At 39.6% G+C, this 21947-nt stretch overlaps 1 protein-coding gene across 1 annotated transcript; it reads right to left on the bottom strand.

Annotated features, from left to right (window-relative positions):
* Positions 1-196: 196 nt before the first annotated feature.
* LOC109990382 (FA complementation group A) lies at positions 197-21730 on the bottom strand. Its single transcript, XM_020642509.3, has 42 exons — positions 21558-21730; positions 20898-21010; positions 19849-19945; positions 19527-19681; positions 17797-17892; positions 17489-17562; positions 16693-16805; positions 16218-16328; positions 15969-16038; positions 14138-14250; positions 13848-13924; positions 12838-12979; positions 12356-12489; positions 11646-11756; positions 11329-11424; positions 11135-11197; positions 9910-9992; positions 9745-9805; positions 9596-9645; positions 9289-9359; positions 8598-8696; positions 8162-8295; positions 7960-8030; positions 7441-7540; positions 7108-7295; positions 6867-6963; positions 6239-6442; positions 6043-6116; positions 5813-5941; positions 4662-4740; positions 4367-4542; positions 4149-4254; positions 3948-4007; positions 3725-3829; positions 2986-3101; positions 2718-2874; positions 2157-2219; positions 1827-1920; positions 1573-1648; positions 979-1129; positions 780-878; positions 197-660 (listed from the first exon to the last, which is right to left on the bottom strand). The coding sequence occupies exons 1-42, from the start codon at positions 21616-21618 to the stop codon at positions 562-564; spliced, it is 4368 nt and encodes a 1455-aa protein (XP_020498165.2). The 5' UTR covers positions 21619-21730; the 3' UTR covers positions 197-561.
* Positions 21731-21947: the final 217 nt, after the last annotated feature.

The following is a 21947-nucleotide window of genomic DNA, read 5'->3' as shown; positions in this document are numbered from 1 at the left end:
GGTGTGATGTAAAGATGAATTTACACTTCCTGTGGACTAAAATGAATCCATTTTGATTTCACAGCTGAAGTACAATGCAGCATCCAGCGGATAGAAACTACTTCAGTGTTAGTCAGATAATGCAATATTGTAATCATGTAACGCACGTGTCTGTGCTGTGTAACATCCTCGCAGTGCAGAGAGTTATACAGAATCGTTTCCTCAAAACATTCAGTTTTATTAAGTTACTGTTTTTTATGAACTTGTTACAATGCTGAGTCTGTGTTGTAAACAGTGGAAAGGGCTTCAGATGTACATGTGTGTTATAAAGTACTGTGTCTATAATGTGAATAAATGTTAACTTTTTTTTACAAAGCTGTGTATAAACAGTTTTTGACTCTTTCCCGTTAAAATCTGAACAGTTGAATAAATATCACAACAGGTACATGTGTCTGTGGGACGTAAAGTAGATTAACATTTGAACAAACGGCTGTACAATTGAAAAGGTGAGACGTTTCTGTGAAGTATATTTAACTGATCACTTTAGATAACGTCTTTGATTGAACATGAGTGCGTAGCTGTTTACAGGAAGTCCATCTCGGGGCTGAGGCTTTGAGGGTCGAGCTGCACGGAGAGAGCTGCTGCCACCTCTGGGTCCAGGTCTGCACACTGAGACTGCAGCTGGACCAGGAAACACAATAAAGCAGGGATAAAGAATACAGTTTGAGAGAGTTGTCCTTGATAAAAGATTTTACCAGGATGCACAATACAGATTTATACGATGTGTTTGTGTGTGTAACCTGTGCGAGTTGGCTGGCGGACAGAGCAGTTGGAGACGTCTGTGAAATCGCTCTCAGAAGAAACTGCTTGGCCTGCCTCAGAATCTTGAAAGGCTCCATCTGACAATACAATGAACAGATTTAACATCAAGTGTGATGTTACAGCTTTGAGTGACAGCGTCTAGACACCGAGAAAAACCATGTTCTGAGGCTTGATCACCTGATGGTCAGAGTGCTCAGTTGTTGGTGTAAGGTTGTGTCCTTCCAGGAAAAGCTGCAGCAGATTGATGTAGCAGAGAACAGCTGTATGAAGGAACCCGGGACCACTCACAGCTCTCTGATGCAGCTCAGCACTCTGCTGGAGCAGCAGGCTAAACACACAGACAGATTAAAGGTAGGTTCGGGTATTTGTCAAAATTTTCAAACATACGACACTGTTATATTGTCCTTTTTCTAATGTTAATATTGATCATGGACAAACTTAGGTATGTTATTACTGTAAGTATCTACATAGATTTTCAAAGCTGAAATTAATGTACATATTTTCAGACAAAGTCCTTGTTGCAGCAGCCGTGGGTTCAATTCCGATCTAAGCACTTCAGTACATGTCACAAATAAAAGCTAAAAATCCCCCCAAAAGTTTTGGCTTTAAATGCCCTTTACTGAGAAGACAGGACAGTGCATAGAGTTTGAACCAAGGATGGAGGCGGAGGGGTAGAAGACCAAGGGTGGGAGTTCAACCCGGGGCTGTCACTTGGAGGACTGTGGCATCTGCACATGGGGCACAACATTTGATGTTTGTAAAAACACTTACCTGTAGAAGGCCCAAGGCATCAGTCGAGTAAACTCATCTGATGTCACCATGGTTACCAAATGGTAAACATTTTTATCTAGAGCCAGGGAAAAATGAGCCCAGTTACAGTATTTAGTAATGTATACATATTTAAAATAGAAAACACTTAATGCCAGAGCTAGTGGCATTGAGTTAAACTACTAAATAATTACTACCAGGCAACAAGAATGATGTATACAGCTTAGTGAACCAATACGTGACCATAGAAGAAATACCATTTGAATTAAAAATGAGCAGCCAGTCAGCTGAGTCCACCAACACTCGCAGCAGCTCAGTGCAAACACTCATTGCTTTCTGGTGGCTCTTCTCCTACAGCAGTAATCAGACAGATAAGGACATGAGGATTACTTCATCTTTTAAACAGACAGACTCAGCTAACAAGACTGTCAAAATACAACAGCTAGCACCACAGAATTGAAATGTATGGTACTCATTAGGTACGAGCTGGGGCTGAAAGACAGATCTGTAATACCTACTCCTATACTACATCCACCCTAAAAATAACATAACATAACCTGTTTGAGGAAATCATTTGTGGCAGTTACCTGAGGAAACAGAAGTGCTGACAGATAGTCGTTTACAAACAGGAAAAACAGAAGAACCACCACCTGCAGAAAGAAATGATACAGCAGCAGGTAAATTCACAAGAGGTGGGAAACATACAGAGAGGAAATTGTAGCTTTTTACAGAGCAGGCATAATACAATCAATGATAGATGAACCAATGAATCAACCACTAACACCTTCAAATGTACTGTAGGGTAGTTTAAAGTAATTAAGAACATGTAGCTCTTCATAGTTTGTGTACAAAAGTTTTTATTTGTAAAGGAACAGAAGCTGTCAGTCGAGTGTAGTGGTGTGGAAAACTTCACCACAATTATCATGATTATAATTTTTTTGTTACTTTTCTTGAACTGAATATTATTTACAAACTATTACTACAGGCAATTACCTGCATGACTTGAATTCAACAATGTTCATCAAGTCAGCATTATAACAAATGTAACTTACTATATGCATTTATAAACTACATTTTTTCAGAGGTTTCATGAACACAATCCTTGGTTTGCATTGACTCTTGTCAGTGAATTGGTTCTTGACACTCACCTGTTTCGTCCTCTCTGGTCTCAGCTTATTTATGGCAGCACTAAAGCCCTGTGGGTCATAACCACAGCCTCGCCAGGCACAGTGCAGGCAGGCTGCCAGCAGCAGAGCTGACGCTGCAGGTACTGGTGGTGACGACGACAGCGGATCCTTCTCTAAACTGAACACCACACAATCAAAATCTGCACTAAGTTCTCTTTATTCCATACACCTACAGTACGTTATAGTATAGTTTAAAAAAGTAGTGAGAAATGAGAATGAGGTTTGGTACCTGGATGCCCAGCTGTGACAGTCAGTGAGGAGCTGCAGCTGCTCTGGCAAAGGCTCTCCATCACACAGACGACGCCACAGAGACAACAGCAAAGGAGACAGACGCTCCCACCAGTGCTACACAAACACATGCAAAACAAATACACACTGACAACTCAGTTAAAGCTCCTGTAAACTCCTTAAACTGTTATAAACAGACTGAAATGAAAACTGATGGCTCTCTATGACCTAAAGAAGCAAATTAAGAACATCAACAACAATTCTGATCATATCTATACAGTTATTTTTAAAGCTTATATCTGCTGCTGCAGGCTGCTGGGTAGGTGTCAGACAAAGTGATTCAAAGCAGAACTGCAGAACCAGCCTTGGTTTACATTTTCCGCAGCAAAGAATCATATCATATCAAGAATCAAATCATATGTTTTACTTTAAAAGACACCAGGATGAGCGTTTTATCATAAAATACTAATTTCACAAATACAGAACAACATAGGCAGGTCATTAAAAAGTTGATGTAAACAAACTGATCATATTATTGGATCTGACAGGAAAGTTGAGGCAGAGAACCAAGCTTGGCAGTCACACTTTTCTACATCTCATCCTGGTTTTTCTTGGTAAATAGAAAAAAAACATATAACTTGTGTTGGCAGACGATATTTGCAAGAATCTATGTTGGATTCTTGGACATCCTTGTAAATAAGTAAATCAAGATCATCAGCTATATGAAGAACAAACATTACCACTGTGGAGAGCAGGAGAAGAGGACAGTGTAGACTGATCTGAGACCAGCCTCTGTTGAATTCCTCCGTTGAGCGACCACAACGTACACTCGCACATAACACACCCTGCAGAGAAAACAAAGACAGCTCCATCACTTGTTTATTTTTTACCCAGAACTCGTACACATACTGAGGCGCATTTTGTTTTGAGTCTTTTTCTGTGTTTAAACAAAGCGGTCCTCACTTTCAGGAGGTGTGCTGTCAGATGGAAAGACAGCAAACCAGCTGGAGAACACGCCTGCCTCTGTTACATGAAGTGGAGAGGAAAGCAGAGAAATAAGGTTGGGAGGAATATGCATTTGACTTAAGCGGACACTTCTCATACACAATCACTGCACAACTTATCAGATTTGGTAAACATTGATACAACATTTCAACAGATGACCTGATGCTGGTTGACATGTTCAATCAGCTTGTTGCAGTCCAGAACTGTCCTCCCTCCTTCAGTCTTTATATGAACGATCAACACAGCTGGGAGAGCCAGCAGCACTCTGCAACACGCAGACATTATCTTTAGTGACCATACATTCAAGTCGTGTGTGTGTGTGTGTGTGTGTGTGTGTGTGTGTGTGTGTGTGTGTGTGTGTGTGTGTGTGTGTGTACCTGTTCCATGTGTTCAGTGTGTGTTGCAGGTTGAGCTCGGTGCTCACGCTGGGAGAAGCTGAGGTCCCCGGAGGAGAACATCTCTGATTCACCAACTCAAAAAGGGAGTCACACACATCAGCTCTTCCTCGACGGCTTCTAGAGAGGTCGGTCACTTCCATCTCATAGACAAGCTCCTACACACTCACACAAGATACACAGGTTGGAGACCAAAACATGACGGTAATCAACAGTTTTTACTTGTGTAAGCTGAACTGATGTGACACACACACACACACATACACAGTAGACACACCTGTAATCTAGACAGGATGTCTGGCAGACAGGTTCCGGTTTCTGACACTCTGTGATGAAGTTTTTCGAGGCTCTCATTGCTGTCGACATAAAATTCATGGATATGTTACATTTTTCCAAAATGTAAAATTAAAGTGGGTATGATGGACTGCTGAATTTTTAAGACAAGAGCACTAGGCGTGTAGACCATGACTCTGCACACACATGAGGGGGGTCGATGGTCTCATTCACTTAACGTTTTTAGGAAGAAAATGAATCTCAAAACTAAATGACGCAGAGTTCAAGAAGACATGCACCCAAAGTTTTCTTATCCGAGATTTTGTTCTTTTTAGCTCAATTCAAAATCTACAAACACCTGAGAACATACACATGTTTGAGTACTGAGTGCAAAATGATCATTCTTCCTTAATTTAAATTCTTTATGCTTCATTTTCAGGAACTTCTTGAGAAAACAAATTCAAGAAAAACTTAGATGTTGGTAAGGAGGTTGGTAAGGAGGCCCAATCATCTTAGATCTGCTGCTCATGAGTCGCTTTTCATATGAATGTTTTCAACCAGGCTGCATTACTGTGGTCAGAGTGGAATCGCCTGAAAATATTCTATCAGGAATAGAGAAAGATGCTTTTTTTTTTTTTTTTTTAATCAAGAGCAGCTGTTACATCAATAGCTAAAAGTCACCAGACACAAAACGGTCATTGAAACCATGCAGAACACACGAGTAGCATGTATATCTAATAATAATGCAAAAGAAAGCTAATGGAATTAAGGGAGCCATGTCACACTTTATGTTAAAATAGTTCCCTTTCTGAGACGGTCGAGCACTTTAACATGCATTACCCCAAAAGGGCCTTAAATACCTGATGAAGAGGCACTTTTTAAACGCAGTGAGCGACATATGCTCCAGGTGTCATACATGCCAACTTCCACACATGAACTTGACTATCATGTCCTTTTGGAGGTTCCTGTCAAATAGACCCTAAAAATTACACCCCCCCACCCAAAAAAGGACAACATCTGAATGAAACCAGTCTGTACCCTTCAGCTACACGAAAGAAGAACATCTAAAAAATGTGAAGGCATTTTTGAGCCAACATGCATTTACAACACAAAATATAACAAACACAACTTTTTTTTAAGAACATGCACACACACCAGTGCTGCTGGTCCATGATAGCACTAAGCAGATGAGTGCACAGGTTCTTCATGTCTCCTCCACAGCCTCCCTGCTCCACTGAAAGAGGCAGGTAGTGCTCCAAGCAGGCCCACTGCTGGTACTCCTGACTTTATTCACACAAACACACAAAGTTACCGTGTGAATAAACATTTCGTATGCTGTGTGTGTAATGGCACATGTGAAAGTGTGCCACTGTTTTCTGCCTCACCGTTCGGGATCTGACAGGGCGTCTTTACTTCTCTGTACATGGAGCTCATTGGCCAGCCATTCTGAGAACAATAACTTTACAAACAATCAATCCATCAGTTAAATTTAACATCAAAGTGAATATTTCAAAGCCTCTCATTTGCTTCTGATGCTTACTACATTATAATTTGCTCTTAATTAAACAGGAACCACTTTACCTGATAATGATGTTTATGTTGTAGCTGACAAAAAGCAGGGTGCCTCCACAGGTGCCAGGCGGTCTTCCTCCAGTTGCTGTTGGTGTCTGTGGCGCTGCTCCACAGACCGGTCAAGTTCTCCTCCTGGTGTTCACTAACTGGACCTCCAGCAGTGACGGTAGTTCCTCTGGCTTCAGGCAACAGTCTTGGGATGAGGTACAGAAGCTAAACAAACACAGTAAGTGTACATGTTGAGTTTAAGTAACATATTGACATTACGTTTATATGTTGTATGTTCTGTTTTTTTTTTATCAGAGCGTACATGGTTGACAATGTACAAAATTATGTTACATATTTAAAAAAAGATGTTATCTGTTAAAGAAAATGGCCTTCTGGGTCATATTGGTGAAGAGTTATCTATTTCCATTCTGTGTGGTCACATATTTCTTTAACTGGCTGCATAACAGAGATCTGTGTTTCTCCCCCTCTAAAATCAGTATCGTTGTAGGTCTACAACACTCATTGTAGACAGTCATGACTCAGAGAGACATTTACAGGATGTACTTGATTTCTATTGTATTTATGTGTTAAATGTTGCACATTCTGCCCTTAAACTCCAAGTTATATATTATCAATCATAATAACATACCTTCTTATAAAAGCTGTTGATGATGTAGTCCTGTTGTTGTTGCTGAGGCAGTGTGTCTCCTCTGCAGATCCCGTAACACACAGCTGACACACACAACCTGGACACCAACAAGAAGACTGTGAGGACACGTAGCAGCCAGGCCTGAAGCCAACACAAGGGCTTTGAGTCAATCGCATCATAACATGTTGGTCACAGAGACATTTTCTAAAACAAGTCTACAATGATTTGTCTCTAACCTCACCTGACACAGAAAAGCATGTTGGTGTGTGTGCTGCAAACCAGCGCGAGGCTCAGAGCTTCTCCAACAGGCACGGGCCTAGGCAGGATGTGTGGGACCAGCTGAACCAGAGGACTTTGAGGAATGGAGGCGTGCAGGTGGACCACTAATGCTGCTACACCGAGTACGTGTGCTGCACTCAGCGATGACCCCTTTTGCACAGAAGAGTTAAACCATCGGAGTGATGTGGAGCAATCAATGGAGGAACTCATTTTAACTTTATCTGATGAAAATCCATTGCAGATTTCAGATACATATGGAAAGACTTGATATACAGAAAGGTGTTCCTTTAAGTACCTGGTTATGAAATAAGTCCCAGAGTCTGTGTAAGAGGCTGGACAGGAACTGTGTGCTACCCAGCAGCATGCCAACAAACCTGGAGGCCCACAGGCTCTGTCTGCAGAGACAAAAAGTATCAACACCGAGGCACAGGTGACATCATGACTGACGGGATCTGTCAGCCTCAGACTTTTGGGTGGAAGTTAGCTTAAAGGCGAGAATGTTGATGTTTTAAATAGGAATGATATCATGGCCTACAAACCTACAACAGATGAATAAGAGAGAAGTTATAGTGAAAAATAGTGCCAGTTAGAGCCTATCTAATAAATATGTCAACAGTAAAATATTCAAAATAACACATAAACTTGAAATGATTTTGGTTTTGCTTCAAAACCGTTTGTAGTTGTTCATAGTTTTACCTCCATGTCAGTATTCCAGCCTGCTTCTCCAGTTAGGAGCTCATTTATTTGGGAGTTGTTGTTTTTACTCTTCCTCACTCATTATCTGTAAGGCTTAAGAAAACGCTGCATTACTTACTTATTAGGAGGGTTTCCTCTGCAAGACCCTAACATGCATTGGCAAAAGTTTCTCAGGATCATATTGACGACCTAAGGATACAAAGAATAGACTCATAAGGAATGCACATTATCACTAACGATCTTACAGCCGTCTGAAATAGCATAACAGGCAATACAATAATATGTTTAGAGAGAAGACAGTAAAATCATTTAGTGCATACTTTGACATGGAGCTCGGGAGACGGAGGAGTGTTGATGTGAAGGTCGATGACTCTTTGTCCAGTAGAGTCGTTGGGACGGCCAGGAAAGATGACGCTCAGTGTGTGCAAGATCCTGGATAGCTGTGCCGACATCTCTAACAGTACATGAGAAAACAGGAAATGTGTGGCAGACTGTGAGAAACTTAAAAATTGTGACTGTTTCCTTTAATGTTGCATTTTGATGATCCAAAAAGAGTTCTTTGCATACAGATGTTAAGGAATACAGGAATACCGCTGAAGAACAAACAAACACACACTGTATGTGATCCATTCCTATTTTGGTAGAGAAAGTCTGCTGATCAACATCAAATCATGAATTCACTACACTTACTACAACATATGAAACATCAATGTGTGTTTGTGTGAGGTATTATTTCTTCTGTCCTTAAATACCTACCTCCATCATTTCCCTCAACAACCAGCTGTGTGAAGTCGTGCAGCTGACTCTTTAGGACCTCCAGAGGATCGTCATTAGTGTCCAAACACACTGCACTTCCTGAAACAAACACATGTCTGAACACAAGAAGGACACGGCCGAGCAACAGAGTCTGATTCTATGAAGACAGCTTTTGCTTTGATATTGATGCTATGTGTAACTGGACCGTATACAAGAGCAGAGAAGAACATTCTGGTGAGTAGAAAAAGAAATGAAGCAGTTTCATTACATGCATTGAGATCAACCAGTCCAGCACCAGTAATAAGATATAAACTTCATCATCCCCGCTCACTCTCTCGCACAGAGTTTTCCTGAAAATAATCGGCTGCATTCAGTCATCGTCTCACCCTGACTTCATGTGGAAAGTTTGTGCGGGGGCTGGCAGGTAAAATTCCAGATAATAGTCAGGGTGAAGAATGTGGCTGTTTGTGCAGCTCACCCCAAAAATTAGATTTTACTTCCTCTCACTGCAGCCTTACAAAATGTTAGCATGCTGTGCTACTCTGGGATATTTCTCTTCCGTTTTAAAATGCATTGTTTGGCATGCCATGTCAGTTACATCATTAAAGGAATCCAAATGTATGTTCTTAAAAAACCACAAACATAATTAAATAAATGATGGTAATCTTGTTTAATTATAGGAAATACTCACTATCTGTCTGTCTCTCTTTCTGACAGGCATCCACATAGGATAAATACTGAGCTGCAGGGATCTTATCTGCTCTGAATACAGACAAAACAAACAGAAAAAACAAAATGAATAATAGCTCATTTCAAAGTATAAAATTAGCTCTCTGTTACACCAGACCCACAAATGCTAACAAAGCAGCAGAACTTAAATTTTAAAAAGAATTCATAGGATTACATGACAAGATAAAATCATATGAAACCGTCATCTATAAATAATAATAAATAATGAAATAAATAAGATGTTGAGAGTCATGATAACAAAATCTCACTTTTTCAGAGCTTCTATGAAACTCATCCGAGCATCCGCCTTCACAGGAAGCTGAAAGTGAAAGAAAGGTGCATTTGGGATGAGGATATCTGACAAATTGCCAGCCTTTTTGAATGAAATAATTAAAACTAGAAAAGTGAAGTCGCTCACTATTCGTGGTGTCAGCAATGCAGAGAGGAAGCGTGTCAGGAAATATGGCCTGCGGAAAATACTGAAAGGACAGAGGTGTCATTAATCTGTCCTTGTTTGTTCAGCTCAGTTACCTGTGATATGTGGATGTGCTGCAGTAAATGAGATGATAATGCAGCTGAATACCTGGCCTCCATAACCGTGGCTGAGATTTTTCCTGTACTCTCAAACAGAGAAACAGCCTTCTCCACATCCTGGGTGGCCTGACACTGAAACAGCACACACACACTACACTGTTTTTAAACTTTAAAACAGTTAAGTTTAACTATTCATGCAGCGCACAGTATCTCATCAGCTATTTCAGTTTGGCAGTTTCATAGAAGAGACGACAAATACTAGAAAATAAAATCATGAGGGAACATACGAATCGCTGTTCATAGTGAAGACAAGAGGACACTTTTATGATGGAGAGTACACAGAGGAGAGTCAGTTTGTTTGATAAGTTGTTCTTTTCTTATTATCAAGTTAGGGCAAGCTTTGGAGAAGCTTGGCTAAAGCAGTTTTCTTCAGGTGTTAAGTGTTTAGCTGCACTATTAGTGGTGAACAACTGCTCAAGAGACTGAACATGGACTAAACAGCAGGGTCAAAGTCTCTAATTCTTCTTTCAGCCATCAAGGCAATTCTTTCAAGTTGAAGAGTGATGTGAGACTGGGAGAGGATCCAGAATCGACCAGAGACTTGACCACTCAAATTAGGGAAAAAGGTTTTCTCTCTCTTCTTTCCAACTCACGCACACACAAACTAACACGTTTACTTTATTCAGGGAACCTGCAGGAGACTTATTCCTCCGCTCTAACAGTTAGTCATTATGTATGGACTAAGTTGATCCCTGTACTTGGTTTTTAGGGTTACTGACGCCTTAGGAACTTGTAACCCTCCTTTAAAGCTGACCGGCAGCTGAACAGTTTTAGGAGGATATTATTCCCTGCACACAACATGTTTGTCAGGACCTCACCTCAGACCCACAAAAAGACCTCTCTAACCTCTCGGGAGGGACAACTTACAACAGTTTCACAAGTTAAGGTTAACATGTTGAAACTGCATATAAGAAAGGCTGGTGTGCTGATCCTCTTGAGGTGCAGATAACTTTTATGGGGTAACTGGCTTTGCAGGTTCAACCACATTCTTACATTGGCAGGGATTTAACATAATGCCCCTCAGGAAATCAAATGTCTCTAGAACATAACAATGTTTAATTGCCTTTCCCCCTTTCCTAAGCCTAGTGATTCACAGAGCCTCGTCAAAATATTCTGCCTGAGGTCTGGCATTAATTGTAATTGTTAAAATTGAAGCATTAAAAATCCACCAACAGGAATCATTACACAAACAAACCACTAGGTGTCAGTCTTACCTGCACTGATGCCCCTCCTGCACCAGAAATATCCTCATATAAACCCATGTCCTCCACTGATTCCTGCACGGACACAAGATAGTCACTGGTTAAGTGTTTCAAAATAAAAAACAATAATGTTTGATAATGCAGTAATGAGGGATTGAGAGTGTATTACTTAATGTAGGAACTTTAGTTTTCACCCCTGCTCCTACCTTGAGATCAGCGAGTCTCGTCTTTGCCAGAGAGATATATTCCATCAGGAGAGTGCGGTGTTTCACGGGTACATATGGAGGGTGCAGGATGTGAACCTGCAAGTGTGTGTGATGAAAAGGTGGTAAAAATCACAGCTGTATTTCTCATTCCTTATTTCAGCTTGCTCTATAGTTATCTATCATCTACATCACTCAACATTTCACCCTCTCAAACAGTCAGTATTTCTTCTACACGCTTCCATTCAACCATCCTGACTATCAAAGGCCCATCTATCACGTATCATGTTTCAGAGTCAGACACACATGCAGGATGTCACCTTGAGGTATTGTGGGGGCTCAAAGGGCACCAAGTCTGAGAGGAACTTCAGCAGAAACACCAGAGATTTCTTGCTGGTTGCATGGAAGCTGCTGCCTCCACCAAATGACATCTGAAAACGTAGAAAGATAGCATGCTATTATGAAAACAATGAACTAAGGCAGAGGTTCTCAAACGTATCAGCTCATGTTCCCAAAAAAAGGTACTGAGTGGACATACAAAGCTTAATACATAGACACACAGTGTGTGTGAATCTTTATGTGTAAAGAGCAAGCGGCAAACTCCTCTGTTGAAAACTAAAGCCAATGCAGAAGTGCAAAATCCTGTAGTTGGTTGAGTGTCCACTTGAGGCTGGCTGCAGAAGGACCAGAAGTCACATACACACCTCATTCAAAGACGCCAGCAGAAATTTACATGTTTACAGTTTGGTGGAAAAAAATGATAGTGGTATGATTGGCTCATGCCTCGATCGGCACACACACAGTACGGACGAATGTTTTGTAAACTCATCCTTACTGATTTTATGAAGGATAAGCGTTATTCAAAGTTAGGTTGAGACAGCATATAGAGCATTGTGACAGCTAGATAATTAAATCTGTAAAGATAAGGCTCAGGTTTAAACATTACATAACACTTTAACTCTAATATAAGCAGCAATGATCAGATGATATCAGTAAACACTGAGCTGATGTCAAAAAGATTTTGTGAAACCTTGAACCAGTCGTTGTACGAGGGGAATATGCCGGGTCCCTCCAGCGCTCCCTGTCGAGCCAATAGGAAGGCAGTTATCATGTTTTCCAAGTCGTACCCTTCGAATGCCTTAGTCAGTAGTCTGGAAAGCAGATCTGACAGAAACAGATATGAAAAGCCTGTTAGAATAGAATCCATGTTCAATACTCTTTTACAAACTACTCAGAGAATCTGATATTTTTTTCATTCACATTGATTTTTTTGTGTGTTTTCATTTGTTTAAAAAAAAAAGAAAATTGATAAAAACTGAGTTTATCTTCTGATCTATTTCTAATGTAACATTGTAATTAAACACACGTGTAAAAATGTAAGTTTTTATGCTGGTTCAGAAAAAAAAAGAAAAAAAAATAAAGAACAGTACTTTTAAATTTTCTTTGCCTACATCAGATTAGGTCATATCCTGGCACTTGGGAGTTTTCATGTAATCAACTATGAGCATGTACCTCTCAGGCTGGACTGGGCACAGGGGTTATAAACCAGCAGAGTGGAGACGAAGCACAGGACATGTTTCCAGTTGACCTCATGGGTTTCCAAAACGTGTTGCAGGTGACTCAGCAGCTGCTCCATGTTGAATATCACAGCCAGCTTTAATGGAAAAAAACAGCAACAAAAATTATATTTAAAAATATCTCTGTATGTTTATTAAGAAGGCTATAATGATAAAGTGGATTTGGGAAGAATCCACTTCTTTTCAACTGTAGACATCTCTGCTGTCAGATGTTGTCACTTTAGAAAAGTTAAGATTCTGTATTTGAGGACGAATTCAACTTTTTTAAAGAAAATGGGAGAAACATCTGAATCCTTGAAGCTTGGCATAAATAAAACTCAAAGGGTTTAAGGATTAACAACACTGTTAATCCTGTGTGTACTGTGCTCTTTAAAAATGCTGAGTGAGATTCCTGCAAATACTTTGTCAAGTAGTGCACTGAGCTTTTGTTGTTTTCTCTTTAAAAATCAATGAAAAATAAGGTTAAAAAAATAATTCAGGTTCCTAACAAATTACTAACTGCGCAGTATTGTGGTAAACGGAAACACGAAATTACAGCTAACGTCTGAAGTCAAACTGTTCTTCTAGAAAAGAGGGCCTTCATCAGTTAAAGAATGGTTAAAGCACAATTAATAATCAGGTTTCTTCAACTTTCACTCAGGAGCAAACAATCTACCTTTATAAATGTGAAAGAAACATGAATTGAAATTTATCATGACAATTATTGATATCGACTGATGTGAAAATGTCCTTTGTGATAACATTTTAATGTCATATCGCCCAGCCCTAGTTTTGACTGCTCTGGATCCATCTTGAACAAGAAGAAACAACCCCTCATTAGTCAGTCTCATGCTTTTCCCTTTAGTTTATATTCTGTGGAGAAAGGTGCAAACTGCAGCGAGATCAGGACACTAAACTCCTTAAAGCATTGTCTTTGTGGATTTCTTGGTGTAACAACAAATGTACCTTACGAAAAAGAGACGTCAACAAGCGGCTGGATTTTGCAAATATCCACTTGTTCTGCAGAGTGATGGCATCTGAAACTGAGGACACGAAGTAGAGATTTTACATTCAGGTTTTTTTTAAATGATTAATAATATTAAAATGAAGGCAGCATGTATTTTACATCACAACACTTGTTTCAAGGTTTTCTATTGTCTGACTTTCTCTAAATTTGTACCTGATGAGTGTTGCTGACGTGTATTTCAAGGTAAATCTTTGTCAAAGCTTTAAAACAATCTGTAACTTGTGCCTACCTGTAAGTCGAGGCTTGTAAGTCAGAGAGTGTGTAAGGGAGTGTGTGAAGAAACGCTGCAGGGCGTCTGCTGAAGCCGACACTCCACACAACGAAGCATCAAAGATCTTAATCCTGCAGAAAACCCAGGAAGAGAAAGAAAGAAACAGAGACAGCCTGTATCAAACACTTTCTCCATTTTAAACACATGACCCAGAATAAAGAAATGTTCAAACCTTCATGAGAAACTTTGGTATAAATATTACTTAGTAGAAACAACACAAAAAACTTTTATGCTGTTGACCAGCTTTTCTTTCCGTTAAGTTGATAGATAAGTTGCTGTCATGGCTGTAATTATAACTTTATATACAGTTGCAGGAAAAAGTATGTGAACCCTTTGGAATTTCCTAGTTTTCTGCATAAATTGGCCATAAAATGTGTTCTGATGTTCATCTAAGTCTCAACAATAGACAAACACAGTCTGCTTAAACTAATACCACACAAACAATTATATGTTTTCATGTTTTTATGGAACACAACATGTAAACATTCACAGTGCAGGGTGGAAAAAGTATGTGAACCTCTTGGATTTAATAACTGGTTGACCCTCCTTTGGCAGCAATAACCTCAACCAAACGTTTCCTATAGTTGCAGATCAGACCTGCACAACGGTCAGGAGGAATTTTGGACCGTTCCTCTTTACAAAACCTTTTCAGTTCAGCAACATTCTTGGGATGTCTGGTGTGACTCGCTCTCTTGTATTTTCTTCTGTTGTTGATTTACTTCTGTGCTTTGGGTCGTTGTCCTGTTGCATCACCCATCTTCTGTTGAGCTTCAATTGGTGAACAGATGGCCTTAAGTTTTCCTGCAAAATGTCTTCATAAACTTGGGAATTCATTTTTCCGTCGATGATAGCGATCTGTCCAGGCCCTGATGCAGCAAAGCAGCCCCAAACCATGACACCCCCTCCACCATACTTCACAGTTGGGATGAGGTTTTGATGTTGGTGTGCTGTGCCTTTTTTTCTCCACACATGGTGTTTGTGTGTTCCTTCCAAACAACTTAACGTTGGTTTCATCTGTCCACAGGATGTTTTGCCAGTAGTGCTGTGGAAAATCCAGGTCCTCTTCTGCAAACATCAAACGTGCAGCAATGTTTTTCTTGGACAGCAGTGGCTTTCTCTGTGGTGTCCTCCCATGAACTCCATTCTTGTTTAGTGTTTTACGTATCGTAGATTCATCAACAAAGATGTTAGCATGTGCCAGAGATTTGTGTAAGTCTTTAGCTGACACTCTAGGATTCTTCTTCACCTCATTGAGCATTCTGCGCTGTGCTCTTGCAGTCATCTTTACAGGACGGCCACTTCTAGGGAGAGTAGCAACAGTGCTGAACTTCATCCATTTATATACAATTTGTCTTACAGTGGACTGATGAACATCGAGGCTTTTGGAGATAATTTTGTAACCCTTTCCAGCTTTATGCAAGTCCAACAATTCTTAATCGTAGGTCTTCTGAGCGCTCTTCTGTGCGAGGCATGGTTCACATCAGGCAATGCTTCTTGAGAATAGCAAACTCAAAGCTGGAGTGTCTTTTTTATAGGGCAGGGCAGCTTTAACCTACACCTCCAATCTTGTCTCATTGATTGGATCAGAACACATTTTATGACCAATTTAATCAGAAAACTAGGAAATTCCAAAGGGTTCACATACCTTTTCCTGCAACTGTATTACTGCAAATGGCTCTGCATACATCTATGTTCCTTTTCATGTTGTCTGTCTACATAACTCTTGGCTCCTTATTCAGACAGAAGCTTTAATCTCAACAACACTGAAGTTTTTTAAATCTCAAAGTACCATAGCTCAGGTCCTGGTCCTGGTCCTGCAGCCTGAGGGTCTAAACCCTCCTCCACAGCATCAAGCAGCCCTGCAGAAGAAAGACACAACAACAATGAAATGTTAAAGAGAAAGATAAAAAAGGAAAGTTCTTAAATAATGCTTAGGTAAAAAACAGCTTTCAAGTTCCAGAGGTGTGAAAGAAAGTGCTGTACTAAATATTTGATAATCACAGAGCAGGGGAAGTGGAACAAAGCCACATAGACTCACAGAAGAGCATGTCGTCCAACGTGGAGCAGCAGAGCAGGGACGTCCTCCGCTCTGCTGGCGCTGGATCAGGGTTCTGCTCGAAGCCCATTCCCACCAAAACTCCAAGCAAAGCTGTAACACAGATCTTTGATTAGTTTTATCCTTTTATTGATAGAAGCGGCATGAAATTATTACTCTGCAGAGGTACCAATGTGTTAGTGTAATACGTAAGAAAGAGCGTAAATTAACTAGTTAGTCACCTCAGCTGCAAAAAAAAGTCACTTCTGTGAGACAACAAAGTTCTGAGATGAATTTAGCAAGTCTTACAGAATCAGATCAGTCTTTTTTTTTTTTAAAGTATGGCTCAATTGGAGAAGGACGCTGTTTATTCTACTCCTGTTTAGCATCCCAAACCTGAAGCAGCATTCGAGAGTTGGGCGTATCTGATAAACAGCTTTAAGTATCATGGACCCATACAGCGGATCTGTATCCTTACTCATTAAAACCTTCTGTTGAACCTCTCTGGTCTCTTCCTCCTCTCCATGTGAAAGTCTGCAGCTGCACAGAGACTTCAACTGAGAGCCCAACCAGAGTCTCACGGCGTCATCACTGAAGGAAAACAACAAGAACAGGGCAGAAATAGCTGATATTTAAGTCCCTCTGTAAACTGGACTCAGAGTTTAACTCCAAAACAGCTCTAAAAACGTCCACAGAGGGGCGCTTATTCAACAAAAACTGACAGTCAAGTGTGTGTTAGGAGTCTTTTGGAGAGAATTTAACAAAGTTTTAAATGTTGTTGTATTAGTGAAACATTATAAACTGAAAGTAATCTAAAGTTAGATCAATCAAGATCTCTTTAACAGAGTCACACATACAGTTTGAGAAAATACTCAAAATACTTGAGCTTATACTTGAACAGTGAAAATCAAAATCTAGACATAAATTAGCAACCTAATAATATCAGATTTTAAATTGGATACACTTGAAGTATCTAATTTGTAAACTCTAAACATTGATTTTAAATTTCTGAAAAGTAAAGTTTCCAAAAAATAAAAATCCAATGCTTTAAACATAAGATTATTTAAGATTCAACACAGAGGGTTCAAGCCGAGTTCAATGTCTAACCAATGTATTCATTTTCCATTGAAATTAAACTCAGCTTCTATAGTGTTCGAAGAAATGACAGTCATTCCAAAGTAGTGATTTTTTTTCTTTAATCTGAATTTACTTCAATGTCTAATTATCAAATGTAACCATCAGCAGCATGATATCAATCCTTGACTATTTCTTACCTCTGTAAGATGTAATTCAGAGTAATGATGCTGTAAACATGAAGTTGGTACACCATCTCCAGGTTGGGTAGCCTCTGTAAGAACACTGACTTTAATATTTCATTTGCTATAACAGGTCATCAAGCTGGCTTTGTCTACAATGTTAGTCTGGGTCAGATGAAAAGAATAGATACAGTGAGTGAACTCTTTCACTGTGTTTCAACTTTGACTCATTGGCTTCAAACTCTAAAACAAATGTGTTTAAAGGAACCTGTATGAACCACACAATGTAAGAAGTAAATGTGTTTTTTTTTAAGCCTCACACACACCTCTTCTCTTCTGTACTCCTGCCACAGGAGTTTGGGGCAGAGGGCTCCCTGTGACAGCAGTTCTCTGCAGGTCTCCAGCAGGACACACATCTGGGCCTGTGCAGGACAGGAATGACACTTTTATATTTAACATGCTGTGTGTGTAATCTGAACAAGGAATCATGCAGTAATGAAAGACAACCTCTGGGCTGTGACTGCTGTGGTGTAACTGCAGTTCAACAATGTTCAACCACAGAGGGAACAATCTGCCAACAGATCTGCAGCACAGATGTGAGGCAGCAACAACTTTAGACATTCAGAACTGGTATAACAGGGAGTAGAAATGTGATGGGACTGTGCATACAACACCGTGATGACAGAGATAAACATACAGATCACCAACATATAGACAATGGTCAGTTTCAAAGGTGAAGCTGACCTTTGAAAAAAGACTTTAAAAATCAATTTGCCACATTCATTTGAAGATGAGTGCCGGATATCTATCACATGCTGATTGGCATTAAGAAGCAAAAGTGTATAGTTTGTGTTTAACATTTATCTAGAAAAGTGGTAAATAAAGATTAAGAAATAACTAGAGAATATTTGAATAAGTCCAGACATAAAGATGGGATGAGCCATTAAAGTCATTAAAGTAGCAGAAGCATTTTTATTATTAGTCCGTTTTCTCCTCTCTGGATCGGTCTCACCAAAACCAAAACCTTGGGATTTTTTTTCTGGCTATAAGTATCAGCAGTATGCAATGAAAAACAAAATACTGTGTGTGTGTGTGTGTGTGTGTGTGTGTGTGTGTGTGTGTATATATATATATATATATATATATATACATGTTTTATGTCAGCAACCTTGTGTGTATAGTCCCAGTTGACAACTGAACCAGTGTCAGAACCCCTAAAGCCATCGTCTAACGGCTCTTTAGCCTCACAGGCCGGTACTTAACATTTTGGGGCATCGATGTAGCCAGTGAATAATCAGATAACCAATACAAGATATCCAGGCCAAGACCTCCTCTTTTGTCCTCTGGTCAATGTTTACAGTCTGACTGACAATTCATAGCTTTCAGTCACATGACCCGCGCAGAGGCCTGGAGGGCAAAAAGAGCGTAGAACAAAGCCGGCTCCCATAGGAAACTATTTGGATCTCCAGCACGGGCTCGTACATTTTCCATCTATACAGGGCGATGCTTTTCTTATCCACCAAGTGGGCGGTTCCATAACTGTGTTACGTCACGTGAAAGCTATGAATAGAGTTCTGTGGTTGGATTGTTGTCTGAAATCATCTGAAGATATCACTTTATGTGGATTAAGAAAAAAAAAAAGGTACATTTTCATTAAAACAACAACAGGTGATACAAGTTTGCATTTGGCTAATGCATTCAACCTCTTTTCCACTCCACATGGGACTGTTTTTCTGCATAATGCCTTGGCCTGCTTAAACATGATGTGTGGTACCATGCACACAAACAGAATCCAGGACATATTTGGCACATAAAAGTCTTGAATGCCTACAATATTCTGCATTTATATTTAGATGTGTGTTTATATCGATCACAGCTGGATTCACTTCTCTACCAAAAAACAATGTTGATGAGGCGTTAGGTAAACGTTCTGAGGGTCCAGATTTAACAACAACTTCATTTTGGGAGTTCTTTAAACTTTAACACGAGGGCATTGATTTTATTCTTGACCTGGATTATGCCACAACGACTTCAAATCCTCCTGTCAGGTACTCACTCGTTGAGAGTAAGAGAGCAGATATCTCCTTGTGTCTTCTTCCTCCTTCTGCTCTTCAACACCAGTGATCTCCCTCAGTCTCTTCAGCACCATCTTGACTGAAAGCCCCACCACCGGGACACCAAGCTTTGAGGCTTCGCGCCTCAGCTCACACACTGTCCACAGACAACACAAAACATGCTGCGGTTATGAGATCAACTTTGGGTCATAGTCAGTTTTTCATCATACATTTCAGCAGCTCACTCATATATAAAGATGTTGCTGAGTCTACATAACACAACAAATACTGAGATTGTATTAATTCAACTGATTGGTTGCTTACCCAGCAGTGAACCTTGAAAAGTAGCTAAGACACCTTCAGACTCTGCCTGACTCTGATTTCCATTCTGTGATTGGAAAATGTTGCACAGATCTGGATTCTACAAGAATAGAAGTTCAAAAAGTTCAATTAATACAGATCAATTAAAAGCATAAAACTAAATAAGGAATTATCAAATTTGAACATATCACAGTCCATCAGTCTAAATAGCTTCTAGGAGCTCTCAACACCTGAGGAAATCAGAATGTGAATGTGAGCAGGCTTTTTTAAATCCTAAAGAAATTCAACAGTTTCTCAAGCATGAATCATTCAACCAACAGCAGTATAATGACATTACAATTTCCTTGAAGGGAAACTCTTTTCGGAACTGCAATGTATTTAAGTGATCTTGTTTCATGACACTGTCAGTTGTTATGAGCCACTTTGTCATTCCTCAGAATAGAAAGAATAATAAACGATGTTAAGGTATTGATTTATAGGATAGGATAGGATAGGATAAAACTTTATTGATCCCCAGAGGGGAAATTCGGGCGTTGCAGCAGCACAGACAAGAAAGCTCAAAATACACATTAAACAGAATAGATAAGATAAATAAAAATAAAAACAGGGGGTATATACAAGTACAAAATGAATAATGAAGTTAACTATGCAGGGAATTGAGAATTGAGGCAGTATTTGCAGAGAATGACAAGATAAAGTGACAAGTGATGATTAAAGTGACTTGGTATGATAAAATAGCAGCAAGTAATGTAAATACAGCAGAGAAGAGAGGCAGTGTTGTACCCCAGTAATGCAGAGTGCAGTTATATAATATAATGTAGTATAATATAATATGATATAGTGCAATATGAACAATATAGTGTAATATAATGAAATGTTATATAATATAGACTAATATAATAAAATATATAGAATGTACAGTATATATATAATGATGATAAATAATAATAATATAATATATATATATATATATATATATATATATATAATTATTATAGTTGCAATATTTGGGTATACTGTGTGTTTGATTTGTTTTTAGTGGCCTCACTCACCTCGACCTCCCTGAGCAGACAGCTGAGGCTCTGCTGCTGCTCCAACAGCTGGATCGCTGCCTCCTGCAGCCGCTGACCATCCTCCTGCTTTGGCCTCTTCACAACACGACCAGCTGAGAACACAACAGCAGGAAGAAAAAAAAAACATACAAGTCTCACAACTATCCAATCATATAGAAAAAGCTCAATTAATAATATCATCAGTACCTCTTCAAACAACAGTGTAATTTGGATACTTGAATAAAGTTCTAGCACAAACTTAGCTGACTTTATGTAAATGTTTGTTAACTCACACCATGATAAAAAGATGCTAACATGGGTTCTCTCTCTCTCCTCACTCGCTCCCCCACACACACACACACACACACACCGCACGCGCGCGCACTGAGCCATTCACAGACAGACAGACATACGCTGCTCGTATAACACATGTTGTCATGGCTACAAACTTCAGCCTTTAACCTGTCAATAGATGTGTGCATGTTCATCGAGAGAAAGGGTTAATACACTTCAAAATAAATCAGTGGCGTTACAGAAGTCAGTCTGGATATATCGACACAATGGGGGCATACAATACTGACATGAACGATACTCACTGACAAGTATTTTTAATGTCTTACTGTTTACAACAACACAAAACATACTCAGGAGTCAACTCACCCAGAAGAGTCGACAGAGTCCTTTTCTGAGAGACCGAGTCACATGTTGCACTCAGTGACATTTCACTTTGGATGCAAGAATAAATCTGCTGTTAAAGTTTATCTGTATGGTGGATATTTATTGTATTTGATGTCTGGTGTTTGGTCTGCTAAATCAAGCTACTTCTCCTCCATTTTTCCCCGTCGCGCTCTTCTCTCTCATTGGTCCGTGCTGCAGCCAATCAGAGTAAACCATAAGCATGTGGGACAAAAAGAAACTAACTCGGAGTTTACACGTCCTTGTCAGTGTTTCTGTTGTTGTTGTTTTTTTCTGTTTGTTTGATAGTTTCAGGTGTTATGGTGTGTTTTACTTTAGATAACCACAACTCATAACACAAAATCATCATGAGCA

This window comes from Labrus bergylta, chromosome 7, assembly GCF_963930695.1.
Source record: "Labrus bergylta chromosome 7, fLabBer1.1, whole genome shotgun sequence".
NCBI lineage: Eukaryota > Metazoa > Chordata > Actinopteri > Labriformes > Labridae > Labrus > Labrus bergylta.
This window is presented reverse-complemented; position numbering and strand designations above follow the sequence as displayed.

What these genes read in the sequence shown, in the direction of transcription:
- LOC109990382 (XM_020642509.3), bottom strand. Translation starts at nt 21,618, where the DNA reads ATGTCACTGAGTGCAACATGTGACTCGGTCTCTCAGAAAAGGACTCTG. An exon ending in GACTCTGTCGACTCTTCTGG is followed by an intron (nt 21,011 to 21,557) that starts GTGAGTTGACTC and finishes TTGTGTTCTCAG; the next exon opens with CTGGTCGTGTTGTGAAGAGG. An exon ending in TCAACAGCTTTTATAAGAAG is followed by an intron (nt 6,443 to 6,866) that starts GTATGTTATTAT and finishes GTGTTTGTTTAG; the next exon opens with CTTCTGTACCTCATCCCAAG.